The 19,171-nt window shown below is 43.3% G+C and overlaps 1 protein-coding gene across 1 annotated transcript in view; it reads left to right on the top strand.

The window, feature by feature from the left end:
* The window catches only part of Glg1 (golgi glycoprotein 1), a 114,610-nt gene that overhangs the window by 12,395 nt on the left and 83,044 nt on the right, over positions 1-19,171 (top strand). The window contains exons 2-5 of the mRNA XM_065424392.2: positions 1,441-1,479; positions 3,044-3,130; positions 7,251-7,460; positions 10,613-10,858. Of these exons, the coding sequence (XP_065280464.1) occupies positions 1,441-1,479; positions 3,044-3,130; positions 7,251-7,460; positions 10,613-10,858 (582 nt within the window). The remainder of the gene's footprint in view (positions 1-1,440; positions 1,480-3,043; positions 3,131-7,250; positions 7,461-10,612; positions 10,859-19,171) is intronic.

The following is a 19,171-nucleotide window of genomic DNA, read 5'->3' as shown; positions in this document are numbered from 1 at the left end:
TTAATGTCTCTTTTAAGTAGTTTGTTGCAACAAGGAAGACACTAATGAGACGATGCAATATGAAGCATTTAATGGTTGTGCCTACTTCTGGGTACAGTATAGACAGTTTTCATCTGGGGCACATGTCATCATTTGCAATGTTTAGTAATGTCCATATTTTCATACTCTTTGAGGAAGGATGCAGCTTTGTAATAATAATAAGTTCAAATTATTATCTAAAGCAGTTTTATGAGAGATGTCTTGATGCATTATATATATCGAGAGAATAATATATATAAATGATGGCCCAAGGCTTGCTTGAGGAAGTCAGGGTGAACACCAGTGGTTTTTGTTGCCAGCTGCCTGGTTGCCAGGTGCAGCTGCACTGCATCCAAAGCCTTCTGTGGCTGAGCGGTTTTAGTTTCATGCTTGACTGCTTGGGATTTAAAATTTTCTAACATATGTTTGTATACTTGAGTGTGACAGTGAGAATGTGTGGCATCCAATACTATGTTAAAATAGCCTAGCAGCAAGCACTGCAAGAGCATTGATTAGTACAGCCTATATCTCAATTTGCTTGTAATGCTGGTGATAACATCTGTGGAGTAGTGAGGAACGTAATGACAGCTTTTAATATCTACATCTGTGTATATCGGATGTAGCTTGTCATACATTCCACAATCGTTCAACTCCTAATTCTTGTGATCAAAGTGTTTAGGGTGGTAAACAAAAATCCAGCACACATTTTCAGGTCAAGCTTGGATGTATAGGATCTTTGCATGGCTGTGTTCTGGCATATTTTACAACTTAAGCGCCTAACTCTATCTGTTGAAATTAGTTGAAGAAAAAGGCTGCCAGCAACTATAGTAGATTTCTGCTAATTTTCTAGTGACTAATATTTTGTTAAATCATATAATATTGAATAGAATATGGTCCAAAAGAGAATAAGTTATCAAATAGATACACACGGAAAACAAGCTAATGGTAACTTTGTAAGAGAGGAATCAAGAGAGAGGGACTCTACACATTACCAGCCGCATTTTCCTTCCCCAGGAAGTCGAAAGGTTGAATCAACCAAAATGCTGTATGATCAGAGTTGCAAATTATTGCAAGTTGACTAAAGGTATTTTTTACATGGTAGGGGTAAATTTAGTTTTTAATAATAATAAATTGGCTTCTTTTTGTCTAATACATGGGTAATCTATAAAAACGCTCCTTCCCTCTTGGGGTTCTTGCAGTGTGCAACTGTTCCATGCAGTGTTTTAGCCTGGTGTATTAGAACCACCTGCTAATAAAATCAAACTTTTACTTTAAATATTACTGACAGAAAGGGCTGTGATGCTGATGTGAAAACATATGGTAGTGTTTATGAAAGCTGTTTGGTTCCTGTCATTTTATATTTACCATTTCCTAAAAATTGAGATCTGAATTGTACATTTGACTGACATCTTTCTTTTACAGCGAAAAGAAGATGAAGGGCTGTCTGACGCTTGCCATCATGTAAGTTTCCTTTCTTATACCTATTTTTGAAATATTGTTCCCACAAGTAGTAATATGCTACTGTAGAAGTAGGCTCTTTTTGTGTTGTTTTCATTATCCTTGTGATGGTGGCATTATTTTTCTGAAATTCAGTACTAAGGCTTGGTTTGTGCATATTGAGTCTGACTTGTGTGTTGGTGCACAAACCATGCCTTATAATCAATGTTTACATACTACTATATTCCTAATCAAGTTTAACTAATACAAGTTGGCACCTTATTCTGAATTATTGGGCAGCGTATTCTAGCTTTGTAATTTCTGGTTGCCTCACTTCCTTGCTACATCTGCTCCATTCATGCAGCTGCCCATTATAATGCAAAAATGGCCACTCTTGCCATGCTTTTACCACATTATTTAGGCATAAGGTTATAGAGATATCAGTTCTTAACTGAAAACATCACAAAGTATAGGCTGGTAAAGGTAATGCACTTGTAAAGCACTCAGTTCTTTCCTTGAGACCAACCAGGTAGGTGACGAAGGGTTGTGCACATCTTTATAAGACTCTTGAGTTCTTGAGTGAGTCTCACAGGTTGCACTGGAGTTAGTCCCGGGGACATGCTATCTTGGATGTGCAGAGTGTGTCAACTGGATTACAGCTCAGTAGGTGAATTCCCACTGGACTAGGATAAAATTTTTGGCACTAACAATCTTGACAGTATAGCTAAAACCAACCTGGACAACCTGGCGTAGAGCATCAGCACCTTCCATTACTGTGGCTGGGCTCCCGCCTCTTTCTGCATAGCTGATGCTTGGGATCCTTTGAACATGGCTGCTCCTGCTGTTCTGGACTGGTTCAATCCTGTTCGATTCTTTTGTGTATGTTTTTCATGTCATGCTTTTTATTCTTGTAGCTTTATATGCTTGTAGCTAGCTTGTCATGAGTTTTTAACTTGTGAGAAGAATTGATGATGTGTGGTGTTTAATGGTGTAAAGGCCAAATATGACCTTAGAGTGCCATGACATATGATGTGTTGAATTCTGAATGAAATGGGTGCTAATGCTAATTGAGTGCTTATGGTAGGTGGTGACAAGAATTGTCATCAGAAGAGTATTGTGGTGGTCACATACTCTTGACAGTGCCCTTCGCCATTTTTTTTTTGTGCTAGAAATCATTATTGTTTGACATTTCTGCAGAACATCTCACCAGAATTTATGAATAGTAAAATAAATAAAGACCAATAAACATATGACAGTCTTCACCAAAATTAAGCTGCACAGTATTGGAAACATCAATTATAAACAATAAATTTTAGATGTTAGGTTTGTGTGGGACAAGTCTGTGCCACTACAGTATTTTTGTTTACTGGTAAAGCATGTTTTAACATATTCTGTACAGGATTCACATCTGTGGAAGTTTCCCTAACTTTCTTGTGGTCCAGTTAGATCGTTGACTAAAGCTGCTATATTACTTATGTACACTTTGCTGTAAACTACATTGAAATGAATCTAAGTTTGTTACTGTGGCTCAGAAATTTTCATTTTATATGTGTAGCGTTATTGATACCATTTTGCTATTTTGTTTCAGTTACTCTGGAAATATCGACGGGATATCACTCAAGACAACCGGTTCAATGATGCAGCATCAAAGTTTTGCAAACGACTGATGGAAATGGTTTGCTCCCCTCTTTGTACAGACTTTTTGGAACATCTTTGTATGCAGTGCAGCATGCTTATAATTAATGTTTTTGGCTAGCATGGTAGAACATTAATTGATGTAATGTCAGTCCAAATATAAGATATGGTAGTAACAGTGATGACTTTTCTTTTTTTTAAGAGAATTGTCAGAATAACTGATGTAGGATTCTTGATGAAAACCATGGTGAAAGAAAGGCAGCAGGAAAGAGGTTGAAAGAGCAATTTAAAGGAACAGGCATTTAGATCTGACCTTGAGGATGCTCTCGTAATGCTGACGCAGGTGAAGTATAGTGTGCTTAAAATGAGCAGCCCTCTTGTGTTAAAGAGAAAAAGGTAAAACTTCATTAGTAAAGGGGTTTGGGAGCGGTAGTAATTTGTTATAGTTAGATTGGTTAGATTATACAAAGTGTCCCAGCTAACTTGGACCAAGATTTTGAAAAAAATTATGCGTTCTTCAGAACAGAAATCACGTGGATATTGTTAGCGTTTATCTAAACTTACAGTACCATTTCTTTGCTCGTCTTTTTTTGAGTAATTAGCCGAAATAAATTAATTAACTATTTAAATATAGCTTTAAACGTTCAGGCGTCAATAGGAACATTGTGGAGCTTCACAAATATTGCCCAACCCAGGTACTTCCAGTAAGATAGACTTAGCATGGCCATTCTTATTCGGGAAAAACGAAAGCCTGCGGAGTTTAAAAAATACCACGTGACAATGCGCTCTGTGCGGCTGAATGCGCCACGATTACAGTGCTCTCAACCGTGCTTTGTAAAAAACATCTCTCGCTTCGCACCTTTCGTGCTGCCCGCGACAGAGCTTAGTGTTGTGCTTGGTTCCGAGATAAGCGCCAGTGGGTTCGTACGGCAGTTGAAATACAGCGCGGCTACTGACGAAGTGCTTATTTTGGAGCGCCGTCACCAGCCACTGCTGGTAATGTCAGCCGAGCAAAGGTTGAACCCCTTTCTCGTAAGTGAAGGGAAGGCGCGATGCTTGCGATGTTTTTACAAATCACTCGTGAGACCGCTGTAATCGCGGCGCATTCGGGCACACAGAGTGCGCTGTCACATGGTATTTTTTAAACTCCGCGGGCCTTAGTTCTTCCCGAATAAAAACGGCCACACTAAGTCCATCTCGTTGGAAGTACCTGGGTTGGGCAATATTTGTGAAGCTCCACAATGTTCCTATTGATGCCTGAACATCTAAAGCTATATTTAAATAGTTAATTAATTTATCTCAGCTAATTACACACAAAAAGACGAGCAAAAAAATGGTACAGTAAGTTTAGATAAACGCAAAGAATATCCATGCAATTTCTGTTCTGAAGAAAGCATAATTTTTTTTCAAAAACTTGGTCCAAGTTAGCAGGGACACCCTGTATACTTCAAGTGTCTTCGAAACCCATCTGATACATAGCCTAGAACATTAGTTGCACTGGGAGACATAACAGCATGAATTATGGCGACCAGTGTGTTTTCTGGTGCCTTCATGCTGCTGAGCAGCTCAGAGCATGCTGGACCAGTTCATATTCTTCCAAACCCAATTGCATAGCAGAGACAGTCATTGAAGCAATTCATTTGATGCCCCATTAAACCCAGGTTTAGTCACTTGCAATCTAAGAATGCAAGGGAAATTTCATTTCAAAGAGAAACTGTATACATATGCCAGCACTCATTTGCCTTCACTCACTTTTCATCTCCTGCCTATAAAAATCCATATAAACACGTGCATTTGGGTCCACTCATCAGCAAATTGACTTGTCCTTCCTCCTCTATGGGCGCTTGTTTTTGCAATTTGCTACCATTTTTAGACAAGTGTTGCTTTCCAAGCGGTGGTACCTACTGTTGTCAGCTGTCAAATGATGTGCATCTGTGCAGCAAGCTGATATGTTTTCAAGTATCCCACATGACTTTTACATACAAGAGGCAATTTGAAATTTTCGAGATAGTGAAAAATGGAGATGCTGCCTTTCGTACAATTACTTTTTATCAAAATACTCACCATTGACATTCCATGCATTCTTGAATTTTTCAAAACACCTTTGAAAACATTCTTTCCACTTATTTTCTCCGAATGCTGGAACTTTTGCAGACATAAATGGCTTCTTCAGGGCTTGAAAACCTCTTGCCACACACAGAGTTCTTTAGTGTAGAGAACAGGAAATGATCGTGTGGGGCCTGGTCAGGACTGTAAGGGGGATGAGTCATGACTTTAGCCTCTGCAGACTCCAGGAACTGAAGAGTGCTCCTGGCTGTGCTGTTGGCTTTGTGCGTGGGTGCATTGTCATGGTGTAACATGATCCCTCTCCGGCATGTTCTTGGCTGCTGTTTTTGCAGCTTGCTAAAAAATTTGGGGAGCCATACTCCCATTTAGCAGTTATAGTCCTTTTCCCCAAGTGGAACATTCACGACATGACCAATTTTTTCAAGGAAACTCGGCACCATTCACTTAGCGACACATTTCTTAATGGCTGCTTTGATTTTGTTGGAGGGTCAGGAAGAATTTGTTCTCTTGACTGCTGCTTATACTCCGGATCAAACTGACAAATCCAGGTCTTCTCCACTGTAACAATGCCAGAAGTCTGTCTTGAGCTGCCTCCATCAAATCTGACCAGCATTTCTTTTGCACTATTCACCACGGATGCGCTTTTGCCCATCTGTCAAAGTGTGAGGCACCCATCAGAAAGAAACTTTCTGGACTCGCAGATGCTCTTGCACGATTTTTCCCACTGTGCCATGCTTTCTTCACTCACTCACTGGATGCTAACAAATGTGGCCCTGGAAGGACTGATAAGAAGGGCCAGTTTGGGCTTGCCCAGGTTAATCTGAAAGAGGGCCACTATTGACCATGTCTCTTGGAAATGTGGCAGTGAATAGTAACATAATCTGTTTCAAAACTTCTGTATTAAACTTCATGTATAGCCCTCCTAGATCTTTTTCTATGCACGTTCTTCTCTCCCCACTGCATTGACACTCCACACTTCAGATGTGTGCCTGGTGTCTGCACCACCTTTTCTGTATATCCGTTGAGATTTGGTATGGGGAGCAGGCTGTAAGGGTCAGAGACACCTGCGAGGGCAGCAAGAAAGGAATTGCAATAATCATGGCACACAGACTTATATTCAAACACAAAAATTGCAATTACAAGGACGGAGGGCATGGGGCAAGTGAGAAATATATCCAAGCGTCCATACAAAGTGTTCCAATCGAGGAACACAGTGCGCTTACAATTTGGCTGGCATCCCACGAAGCCAGTGTGGTATGTTGCTTGTTGATTTGCACAAGGGGAGATGGCAGGAGAGCTCTCGCAGACTCTTGTTTGTCGGCTGGGTGATGAGAGTGAAATACGTGTCGTTTAGAGGTTCCCTTGTGCATTGACACTCAACCTGGTCCCTCCGACAGCTGTTGGCCTTCCGCATGTTGATGTATGACTCAAGCCAACTCATCGTCCTTGCTCCGCTTATTAGCTCCGTCTGCCTGGGCACACATGGTCTCTTCTCCTTCCTCTCCATGGCGCATGTGACGCCGACCACCTCATGTTTTCATGCTCGAGTGTGTGCACATTATCACGTGCAAGGTTCACTCCCGCAAGTACACTGGTGAACAGGGTCTAGTTCTTACTCGGACCTCTTTTTGTTCTTTACGTCCACACTACACTGGCCACAACCTGTTTCATCATTGTACTTTCTTTTTCCTGTTTATTTCCATGTTGCACTGACTTTCCTAATTTATGCCCATCCCCCCCCCCCTTTTTTTTCTTTGTGGTTATGCCACTGCCACTCATTGCTGCAACTGAACTGTGAATGTACCACTAACTGGTTATTGCCTGTAAAAGGAAAGACATGCAAAGTAATGCATGAGGGAATATTATTGAAATATCAGTTCTGCAAAAGTGCGCAAAATAGAGGAAGGTTCATGAAAGGGAAAATTGTCTTTTGTAGCTTCTGGCTACAGTTTAGGTGAATGACAATTTTTCCTTTCATGAAGGAAATATCCATTGTAACCATTACTACCTAGGTGGCACTGTGTGTAAATTTTTTATTATGTTTATGACGAGTGCTCTAACAGTGAACCCTGCTCGATTTTTCTCTTGCACAGTTTCCTCAGTGTTTACCAGGTGATAAGGGTCAGCTTCTGGCCTGCCTTATAGACCACAGTGAGAATGCAACAGAACCGGAGTGCCACACATTCTTGGAGCGCATGCAGTCAGTGGTCTTCTCAGACTACCGGCTTGTGTACAAATTTACGGATGCTTGTGGCTCAGACATTGACCGCTTCACTTGTGGACGGATACCAAAGATTTCTGATGTAAGTGTGAACTTTTTTTCACATCCCCCCAAAAGAGGTTGAATCATTTTTTCTTATTTGTTGATTTTTTTTCGATATATTTAGACTACACACCCTTGATAGAACTGGCTTAGCACGTGGGTGTCGGTGGTTTTGGGGCCACTAGTGTGAGCTGGGAATACCGAGCTGATGCATTGTGGTATGCGATAAGAGCAAGAGCCTTTGGGATGCATTCTGACTGCATTTGCCCCGCAGAGATCACCCAGCATTCACTGGTGGCGCATAAAGCGCCAGCCGCCAAGCGGTCCCGTTATCGTGTTTGAATCATTGAGCTGTGCAAATCCCTTTTGCACAGTTGTCTGCATAGCATTTCCGTATGAGCACAGCCAGACTGCCATATATATTGATGTTTCCAGTAAATATTTGATTTGATGCAAGTTTTAAAGGCATCCTTTTACTCAAACTTCAGATCAATCAAATGAGTTCCCAGGGTGTCTACAAACCGGGAATTCTCAGGGATTTTGAGTAGTCTGGAAAAACTCAGGGAAAACTCAGGGAATTTATGCTTCTATCAGTGAAAATTAGCTGTAATTTTTTTAGAGGGTCAAAAGTCGCAGTAATGCTGGCTCGAGAAACAGACAGGACTCGTAACAAATCGTCGTCGGCTGGAGGAGCTGCCAGTGTACAGTCAACGACCGACTTTTCGGATTCCCGATAACTCGGACGGCTTCGCGGCACCACCACGTACCCCAAAGAGTCAATGTATCATAACGTCTGAAATTTCAGACGCAAGAACTCTTCGCCGTCCGATTTTCTAAACATTTTGCGTGATCGCAGGTCCCAGACGGCATTAATGAAAACCACCACCACTGCTATTTTGATTACCTCGCCGCCTTGAACCTGTGCTCTCGCACGCAGATCCGCTGGCAGCCGTAGCCACCACTGCGGCAACGCTAGGCCTAGCTGCTTCGACGTTCGCTGTTAAGCTTCTTGTCGTTCGGTGCCGTATTTCTTCATTTCTCCGCTGCCAGCAATAATTTTGTCTTCGAAGCTTGGAAAGCACGGCGCATTGCATAATGCTCTTTCCCGAAAGTCTGCTTCGTCTCATTACAGTAATGTAACGCAGTGAAGCGTAACAAGCGTTGGAAGGGGCAATTGTCACGGGACACTGTATGTATTCCTTAATTTTACACGTGTGCACCCGCCCTCACATGTCACAGTAGGAGCACCGATATGCCTAATAAGTGCACTGACAGGCATTCAGAGCTTTCTCAGACGTACATGTGTCGATTTTAGCCCTTAAGGGCAGTAAAAGACATGAATTTATTTTTTCGGACTGCCTGATTTTTCGTAAGTTTTCGCGGCCCCTAGGGGGTCCGAAAAATTGGACGTTGACTGTGAATTGACCAAGAGTATTCTTCAAATGGTCCGTGGGGCGAACGCGCGGCGAAAGGAGGACGAGAACAGAAAGGATCGACGCACTGAGGAATGAACAGGGAATTAAGTATGCGACCGCTTCTTTGAAGGAGCCTGCGCTCAAAAAACAAATTGTTGGCTGATGCTGAGATGCAGGTGTCCCTCATCCAAACCAAAATAAACTCTTTAAAGCAGTGAAACACAACACTGAGGCGTCTTGCGCGAGCTGAGAGTATGTCAGGACAGTTGCATGACACTGAGCATGCTATCAGTTGATAGAAATAGCTCATATTCGAAAATATTTGCTTCTGTATGCATCTCCTTTTTATTTGTACTAGAGAATGTCCAACTCGATTTGAAAATTTTTTCGAAGCCATTTTATTTGCTGTGCATTTTAATAACCCCCCCCCCTTATATTCTTTTTTTGAATAACATAAACACTACTCCTTAGTATTCAAATTGGATTAAGTCGGTTTTCTTCAAAAATTTTTTCATATGCTTACTAGAGAGTGACAGCATAGGGCGATATGGTTTCAGCGCGACTTGACATAAAACATAGTTTTGCATCACTCAGGGAATTTCGCAAAAGCACTCAGGGAAAACCTGGAAAACTCGGGGAATTTGGAAATGTCAACATGGTAGTGTAGGGGTTGAGGACGGACTTCGGGATGAAAAACAAACTTGGGAGGGTTTATTTTACATTATATACAGAGAGGTGAGACTCAAGTAACGGTAGTACAGTCATTACGGGCCGGCAGCAACTCGGATGCTGCGGCCCGCGGCAAGAAGTTCGAGAGAGGTGAATCAGGGAATCAGGGAATGCTCTGGTCTCTCTGGAATGCTTCTTTTAAACCCTTCGAGGACTGGAAGTCGCGTCATGTTTGGCCAAGGGGAGAGTCCGCTCAGATGACGCCATTTTCAGCCAATGGTTGGCGCCCGTATCGCATTGTCACACCCGGCGGCTCTCTGCGGTCTTGCCTCGCAGACTTGCAATGCGCTTCTTCCAAGGCGGAGAATGGGGGGGGGGGCGCTCATGCTTCATTGTCCGAGCGCCCACCTGCTCCCGGTGCTACGGCCGCGCAGCGGTAGCAAATGTCTTCTTCAAAGGCGATGAAGAGGTACGCTTGGGCCTTCCCGGCACGTCCAGCTGTCACGGCGCATTACCGCCGTCTTGGTTTGGCACCCACTTTACTTCCAACAATGCCGTGCTATCCCCACGCTTTCTGGAAAAGTCAGGCATTGAATAGTTCCTCGGCGGCACACGACCTGGGGGCCGCAAACTTGTTTGCAAGTGTCTTGTGGCCTTCAACTTGTTTGCTCGGGCGCTCCTCTGGAATGTGCTTTCCTGCTTCTGCATTCCTCAATTAGCTGTGCTGCGATTCGATGTGGTCTGGGGAACTCGAAGTAGCCTCAGGAAACGGCGCCATATCTAACAGTAGACACCCTGGTTCCATGTGCTGTGTTGAAGTTGAATCAACAGAAGTTGGTTGTATCAAAATAATGTTTTTCTGTAGAAGGTTGAGGTATTGTTTTTGTGACGTATGCTTTTTTAGAATTTGTATGTGGGAAATGTGTATAATAATGTTGACTGTTTTCTATTTGAATTTTGGTAGTGTGATATGGTGCTGTTTGTGTGGACTATGTCAATCTTATTTCACCGTGATTTGCACCACTATAGATAATGCAGAATTTTGTAACGAAGTTGATGTTGTTTACTGTTACACTTCTGTTTCATGGCTTTTTTTTTTTTCATCCAGGAGCGCCACTCGCAGGGAGCGACACTTGAGTGCCTATCACGTGTAATTAACCAGCTTCAGGATAACTGTCGTCGGGAGTTACTGCACTTGGCCAGACTTCAAGGGGAGGATTTTCATTTGGATCGGCCCCTCTTCTTTGCGTGTCAGGAAGACAGAGACCGCCTGTGTCCTCACGTGGCATCAGGGGAAGGTCGCATCTATCGTTGCCTTCTGCGCCACCGCTCCAACAGAGAGATGAGTGAACAGGTGAGTCTGACGCATAATATTAGTGCAGGATATGAACCTGAGTTCTTTGTCAAATTATGCTAGCCATCATGTGTCCGAGTTCTTTTCTGTCAGTTCCATTTATCAAAAAAGGGCTTTATTTTAGCGTGATGTACCTGAAGAAGCGTACTGGCATTGGAAAGTGCATTGGCAAGTGAGGTGTGGTGTAGGACTTGAGAAAGTGGTCTTGGAGTCTGCTGTCACACAGAGGGTCGCTCTCTAGCCTACGCCGCCGTTGCGTCTCGTAACGGGTAGCTGGCCTATGCTACCGGGGCATCACACGGAGACTAAGTGGGTGCACGCTGTCGTTCGAGCTTACTTGACGAGGGTTGCTTCTTTAGTGAAAAGTACAAGGTCGAGAGGATGAGGAACAGAACAGGGGGTTTATTTACAGTGGAAAGGCAAACTTATTTGCACAGAACAAGGGGTACTTGTACTGGCCGGTGCACGGAGCGCAGTATAGCGTTCTCATAGCGTGAGTTACACCTTCCTGGAATAGCACACATCAGAGTACACTCGGACAACAGAGCACACTAGCACACACTGGCTGGAGCCCGGAGTACTCGTAGTCGCCTTGCAAACGAGAGTGGGCACAATCACTCCAGCACCTTTTTTCAGTGAACACCATCGGAGAAATTGCCTAGGTGCACACGGCTCGCTGTCCCAGAGAAAGAAGGGGATACTTGCAGACAGGGGTGCCACACTTGACTCCATTTGCGCCTCTTGGCTCCTGGTACAGCCCAGTAATGACCGTAACGAATCGGCAATAATGCACTTTCACAGAAGTTCCTTGGTCTCAGCATTGTAGTTGGCGACCGAGTGCCATCCATCAGCCCTGTGGCCATCACACGTGTCTTCCCTTGGTGTCACTGCTGGTCTGTCTGCAATGACGTATTGTGAGCTTCACGCAGCAATTTGTCGCAGTAGGGCAGGAGAAGCTGGAAGGTCGCTTCCCCGGCTGGATCATAAAGTTGGTCAAACACTTCTCCAAATGTTGTGCAGGCATAATTGAGTGTGCGTAAAACTGGTTGATGCAGGTTTTATATTATTGTAATTTGGTAAATAACTGAACTGAAGTGAATAACTAACTGAATAACTGAAGTTCAATCGTGGCCAAACAAGGGACAGCCCACAGCCAACATTTCCAACATAGGAACTTGTGTTCATTAGGACTGTTGTATCAATTTAAGTCTTCATCTTCTTGTGGCCACTTGGTCTTGTTTGAAATGAGCAGTGGCAGTTACTGTAGAGAAGAGAACCTTTTCTTCTTACCGTTGCTAGGATTGCCATAGTCTCGCATATCATCCTCTTATTCATGATATCACGGTCTAATAAACGAGTACACTGTTGCCTTCAGAAATTGTACTTACCTTGTGTCAATTTATGGGACCAGTGTATACATTATGAATTTGTGTAAATTGATGGCCATGACATCATAAGGCAGGCACGTACCTAGGATTTCTTTTCGGGGCGAGAGGGGGTGTACCTTTACTAGTATAAATGTGAATAATGCCCGCCATTCACCATAAAGGCGCGTAAACCTGCAAAAGAGAAATGAAATAAGGTGTATCTCACATATACGCTTGTGAGATACACCTCTTCCTTACTTGGAAAACGGAACCACGTTAAATGGACTCGCGCAGGAAGAACACTGCCAAAAACAAGTAAACAAATGAAAGTGCAAAATAAAGATTTCTATCGTCATCATCAGCGTATTTTATGTCCAGTGCAGGACGAAGGCTTGTCCCTATACATGGTTTTTTTCATGGGCGCCACCATATTGCCACGCGGTGGCGCCATCTATGGGCAGTCGGCATGCTGCCTTGGGCTACATGCTGGCTTCGTCTTGCGTGGCAGTATACGCTTGGCGGTAGTTTCTGGTGCTTGTTTTCGCGCTCGTGCGGTCTATTTAGTGTGACGTGGCGTCTTCTACATGGAAGACGGTTCTGTGAGACGTACTGAAGTGGTTTAAGTTTGTCTGGCTGGACATCTTGCTGGTGTTGAGATGGACGGAGCACGTACCGTGATGCGTGCGCGAGTGCTGGAGCCTATCATCAGCCTCGGAGGTCAATTGTGTATTTCTGAATGTTCCATTCACAAATGTGACCTAATACCCGTGTCACACGGGCGTTTGGAAGGCCTTCCAACCGATAGTCAGTTGACTCAAAGGTCAAGTTCGAGCTGCTACACAGGCGGTTTCGACGGCCGCCGAGTCAATAGTCTATTGAGTCAACGGAGCACCTCACAACTCTATCGAAATCTCGATGGCCTTTGAGCAACGGAAACGGAAACAGCGCGAACATGCCCTCTCTGTCACAGTGTGCTCCAACTCACGGTTAGAAAGAACAAATCAAACCAAAATGCTCTAAAAATACTACCGTATTTACTCGCATAATGATCGCACTCGCGTAATGATCGCACCCCTGAATTTTGTCGTCAAAATTCGATTTTTTTTATTTCCCGTGTAATGATCGCACCCCGAACTTGCCGCAGCGATATGTGGTGTTCCAAGTCTAGCTAACAATGATCGCGCTTACCATCTGTCGAATGCCACGCGAACGACTCGCCTGCACGCACCAAACATTCTTAAGTGGATGCCTCATTTCATTACTTTCATCACTTTCCGCACTTCCATGACAAAAAGAGGTAGAACGAAACCTGCCTTTATTATGGGTAGGCTTTATAATCGTTGTGGTCAACAAAAACAAAAGAGGCGCCTTTCGATTCTTTTCATGTGCACTCGTGAGCCCGCAACAAATCGCGCGTGGCAATGATAGTAGCCACGTTTACACGGATACGTTAAAAGTGTACCCTATTCATACGCCGACGCTTGTAACGCAGCTAAGATATTCGCCCATCCTTAGCGAAAACGTGCCGTGTTAGGAGAGTAGTGAAACCGGTGCCGCAGTTTCCGCAGCACACCGGCCATGCGTTTCTGTCACTGGCAGCTAAGTGCTCCCATCGGTTTCTGTCCCCTCAAAGTGGACATGGCTACGTTATTGCCGCAAACTTGCCGATACTAACGATATTATTCATCACTGATACGAAAGAAACTGTTTCAATGCACGTAACGTACTCACGAGAAGATAAAAAAACCGCATTCGGCGCGCTCGGCTTGCTCCGCCGGCCGCCATGTTTGTTTTGGTGTCCCGCACCCGCATCCCGCAGCAAACGCGGGACGAAAAAAAAAAATTTTTTTTTCGTGGGAAATTTAACCCGCGTAATGATCGCACCCCTGAATTTGCGTCAATTTTTCTGGCGAAAAAAGTGCGATCATTATGCGAGTAAATACGGTATATATGAGTGTTATCAATTATTCAATAAATTATTTTTGCCACTTGATATGTGCGAACTACACACTTTCGACAACAGCGACGTACAGCGACGTGCAGCGACGCAAACGTTGCCGCAGTTTCGCTACTCAACAACTTAAAAACTAAACATACATGTAAGGCAATGTATAAATAATTGTTTTAATGTATAAACAAACATAAAAGAAATTATAGTGCTTTTAAGTGGTTTTAATGTTGTTTACCTTTTTGTAACATGAAAACGAAAATAAAGATACGCAACGCTACACAATTTGGCGAGAAACGCCGGAACCACTCAACGGCCTTTCAAAAGTGCCGTGTAGCAGCGCGACAACTCCTTTGAGTCGATAGAGTTCTGGCGTTTCAAAGGCCGTCGACTGGAAGGCCTTCCAAATGTGCCCGTGTGACACGGGTATTACTGCAGTATTATCCTCTAGTTCTAAGCTACGGTTAGGAGCAATGAAACATACGCGATGATCGTAGCAGCGTGGGTACCGTTCTGCTACGATAGGAGCTGTGCTGTTTGTTATACATTGAGAAGCGTTCAAGCTGTTAGCTACAGATTACATTGCCTGACTACTTGGTTCGGTGGATGAGGTTTCCACCCATGAATAAAATAGTTTTGGTTAGTGATAACAGCATACCTTACAGTGTGAATTAAACTTGTCCAGCAAAGCAACCATTTGTGAACTGCCCGAGCGTCCTAAGCAGTGGTAGGTGCTGGATTACAGATATCTTTGTTCTGTGTAGCGCATGGTCCAAGCATACGGTATCAACGTTTATATATCTATAAACCTTGTGGGGTGTGACTATGCGAGGTCGTATTGCAGCGTTAGAGCCTGTTTTCTCTTTCTTTTTCAAGAAAGAGGATGACACCAGATTTTTTTTTTTCAGTTGTGTTCGTTTCGTTCTCTACGACGCACTCACATGTATTGGGGAAATTTTGTCCTCAAAAATATCCATCGCATTCTTATTATGCGATCCCTCTCATATATTATGGCTTTACAAGGCACAAAGGCAATGCCGAAGCACATAACTTATATATCATGCTGGTTCACCAACCTCAGTGATCACTGTGTTGAGCAGCGCCATCGGCCACATGCAGGAAGTCTAGCATAGACATATAGTGATTTCAAGCCTACTCGACTTGAAATGCGTGAGAACGATGTCGATATCACAATTACTTGATAGTGCCTGCCATTCAGATGTTTCGCAGTTGCCTTAGGTTGGTCGTACACAAGCATGCGCTCTTATATATTATGTTTTAGTCCCTACGCCAAGCGATCAGATAGTGAGCAGATTTACCATTTCATGCTGGTGATACACAGACTCCGGTTCTCTCCGTTGAATTAAAACTGATATATGAAAAAAGTTCACAAGACATACACACACCACGGCGGATAATGCGCGTCACATGTTTGCGCCCTCAAGAGATATTTCCGTATACTATAGTTACTGAAGCGCTACACATTGGTTCCCTGACGACCTCATATGAATGGACATTGCAAAAATTTCACAAAGTACGATCTAAAACATCTCGAAATCGTTCCGCAGCACGTGACAACAATATTTTCAAGCAGCGCCGTGCCGGATGTCACAAGCCAGAGAGCAGGAAAGGCTTTTTGCATGCCCTTTCCTCCTCACCCGATGAAACGGTCTATAGTAGATTTCTATAGTAGCTTCCAACTTAAAAAATCGGCAGTCGGCAACCAAGGCACAAGGACCACACGGGGTTGTGTTACTCTGCCAGCAAATCACAGAAGCAAACAATATCGTCATCATACGGTCTTTTCAAAATAGTGTCGTACTTGATACCTCCGGAGCGTCTGTTGTTCTGAAGAGTCTTTTCATGGATGGAAGCAATGAGGTGGGCAACAGAAATGGACAAAGTGTATAGAATCTGAGCATTTTACTCTTCAAAAGTCCACCCGCCGTGGTTGCTTAGTGGCTATGGTGTTGGGCTCCTCAGCACGAGGTCGCGGCATTGAATCCTGGGCATGGCTTCCGCATTTCGATGGGGACAAAATGCGGAAACACCCGTCTGCTTAAATTTCGGTGCACGTTAAAGAATCCCAGGTGTTCCAAATTTCCGGAGTCCCCACTATGACGTGCCTCATTGTGAGATCATGGTTTTGACATGTAAAACTCCATAATGAATTAAATCTTCAAAAGTCTGCAGTTCACTTCACTGCTGAGCCCGTTTTACTCATGAAATTTCACTGCCAACTGAAGTGAAACATGAAAAATAAATAGTTGCAGCGAAGCAAGCATTTTATTTTACCACAATAAAGAATTGGTCTTTTGCCATTCCACTGTGATAGGTGAGGGAAAACGTATAAAATTACGCGCTAATAATTTTATTTTTGTAGTTACCGCCTTAGTTGAGTAACAGAAAAAGTTTGAAGTACGAATTATTTGCAGCCTCGCGGAGGGACAGTGGCTGGCAGTTACGAGGGCGTGTGTGAGGCTTCACTGCAGACTTAAGATGTATCTGTCTATAGTGGCGTTTTTTTTTTATAGCTCTGGAATAATTAGAGAAATATATATTTGCGGAACAATCACAGTTCTTTTAAATCTCTCATTTACTGCTCTACTAAGTGTGCAAAAACCAACTTGTATTGTTATTTGGGTAGTTGCGTAATGATGCGTGGCCGCCAGTCCTGTACAACCGCCTAGAGCGCAAGATGCTGTGGTTCTAGACGTACTGCGCCCACCACGGAAGGTTAGAAAAACACCTACATGAGCACAGCAGAGGAGTGGCTATGTCAGGCAGCTCGACTGATAACTGTAGAAGTGTCATTCAAAATACACAGAATTGTTCTGCACTTTTGGCAGCGTTTTGTCTACTTCCTTTTTAAATAAAAAGATGTTGATCCATAAATATTTTCTTAAACAATAGATAAATTTGTTCATTTTCGCTTTTCCTTCCTGTTTGGTTATTGCCTTGGCTTAATTTCTCAACTCCTTGCGACTCTTGTTTCCAGTTGCCAATTTTGCACGCAAAGTGCTGTACAATTAGGGAAAAACCAGATGAGGTAACAGGGGACAGTCATATTGCTTATGGGTTCAAGGGTTATTGCAGGGTTTGATGATGGCCGCTGTTTCGCATTATTTTAATTTGCACTTTATTTAACCTGTATCATGAGTATATTATTCCGACGATTTGCCAGCGTTGCAGCGAGCCGCCACTCGAGGAAATAATGAACTAAATGGAAAAGTTAAACTCAACTGACGTTTTCTCCGGCTGCAACTTGTTCCTCAAGCATACAGAGCAGCTAACTATGAACCGAATCTCTTTCCTGGTCCCTGAATCAGTTTTAACAAAAAAAGGTTGAACTAACGAAGCAACAGCCATGCGCATGACCATTGAATAGATGAGGACAACTGAACGCATCTCGAGTTAATTACGCGGGCACCGAATCTATGAGAAAACTGGCCTTCACACCCCAGGAGATGCCGATAAAATATCCTCATCCAAAAGGAGTGAAAAAGGCAGCAAAATGTTAACCACCGAATAGCTGTCAAGTCTCAACATTGATTTGGTGGCGCTTTAGGAATGTGTGTAAGGATTTTATGGGGGGGGGGGCCTGGTCCCCCCAGGTCACCCCCTGGGTACGTGCCTGTCATAAGGTATGCACTCAAATTCTCGAATAATGTTTCGAAGGTTTGCAATGCAGATATCAATGCTTAAATGCAAAATGCTACCTATAATACCTGTTTTACTTTCAAACTTTTCATTCACATTTTAGTCCACTCATAAGCTTAATTTGTGGGTACGAAACTTTTCCATATGGCATGACTTATGTTTATTATAGCCCTAGTGCAAATCAATCGTAGAAATTGAAACAGTTAAAACTTTGTAAAAATGAGAACATTAATGTAAATGCACTGGCTTTATAAACAACTGCAAGTCGAGACAAAAGGAAAAAAATGAGAGATGAATTTTGTGAACCAACAGTGTTCGAACCGGAGATGTCTCTAAAGCAAACATTTCAACAAGCGGAGTTGGCTTTGTCAGGGCAGTTGTTGCCCTGACGAAGGCAACTTCTGATTACTTTTGAATCCAACATCATAATCAACACTGTGTATCTTGTTTTTCTGTTGGTTTGCACACCTAAAGCCTGTTTCACATGCAAGCGATTAAGCGAATGGAGCGAACAGTGGCGCTGTGAAGTTTTTCGTGAGGTTTCGTTTCACATGCATTGCCGCTGCGCATTTTCCGCCGCTGCGAATATCAATAAAAAAAAATTTAAAGATTAAAGACATGAGCATACATGATAAAATAAAAAAAATGCAGCACACAGGATGAGGAGCATCTTTCTGTCCATTCTAATATTAGCATTGATGCAACAGCATAAAACATAGCAAACTGCCATTTTTATGCTGACGGCGATATGGTGTTGCTAGCACTGTCTTGGTTTTGCACTTGATTCTAATGTGTAGGTCATTTGTTTTCTTGGAAAGAATGTTTACATTGGAATTGTGGCATGTGCAAGAAAGCTCTGTTCGTGCACTATAATGCCGCCATGGTATAGCAACATGCTTATGCAACTATGGGTGTTCTGTGAAAGTTGTCTTGTGCAGTCTTGGAACCTGAAAAATGTGATAGCTACAGTCAGTGACAGTTAGAGCTCAGTAACATATGTTCCTCTTAAAGGGACGCTAAAAGCAAATACTAAGTCGACGTGGACTGTTGAACTACCACTCCAGAAACTTTGCAACGCTTGTTTCGTGCCAAGAAAAGACTTAGTTTTTGAGAAAATTGCATCTGAAGGGGCCGAATGCCTTTTTTGAAATTAAAATCTCCCACCACCCAACCGGGGGAGTGGTGGGAAATTCATGGGAGATTTGACACCACCCTTTGCTGCCGTCGGTGAGTAAAAACTCGCCCAACAGACGGCGCTATCGCGCCAAGACAGAGCTCGAGATTTTGTGGCAGGTGGACGTGCTTTTTAACGCTCCGTGGCAGGGACAAAATCATAAG

This window comes from Dermacentor albipictus, chromosome 1, assembly GCF_038994185.2.
Source record: "Dermacentor albipictus isolate Rhodes 1998 colony chromosome 1, USDA_Dalb.pri_finalv2, whole genome shotgun sequence".
NCBI lineage: Eukaryota > Metazoa > Arthropoda > Arachnida > Ixodida > Ixodidae > Dermacentor > Dermacentor albipictus.
This window is presented reverse-complemented; position numbering and strand designations above follow the sequence as displayed.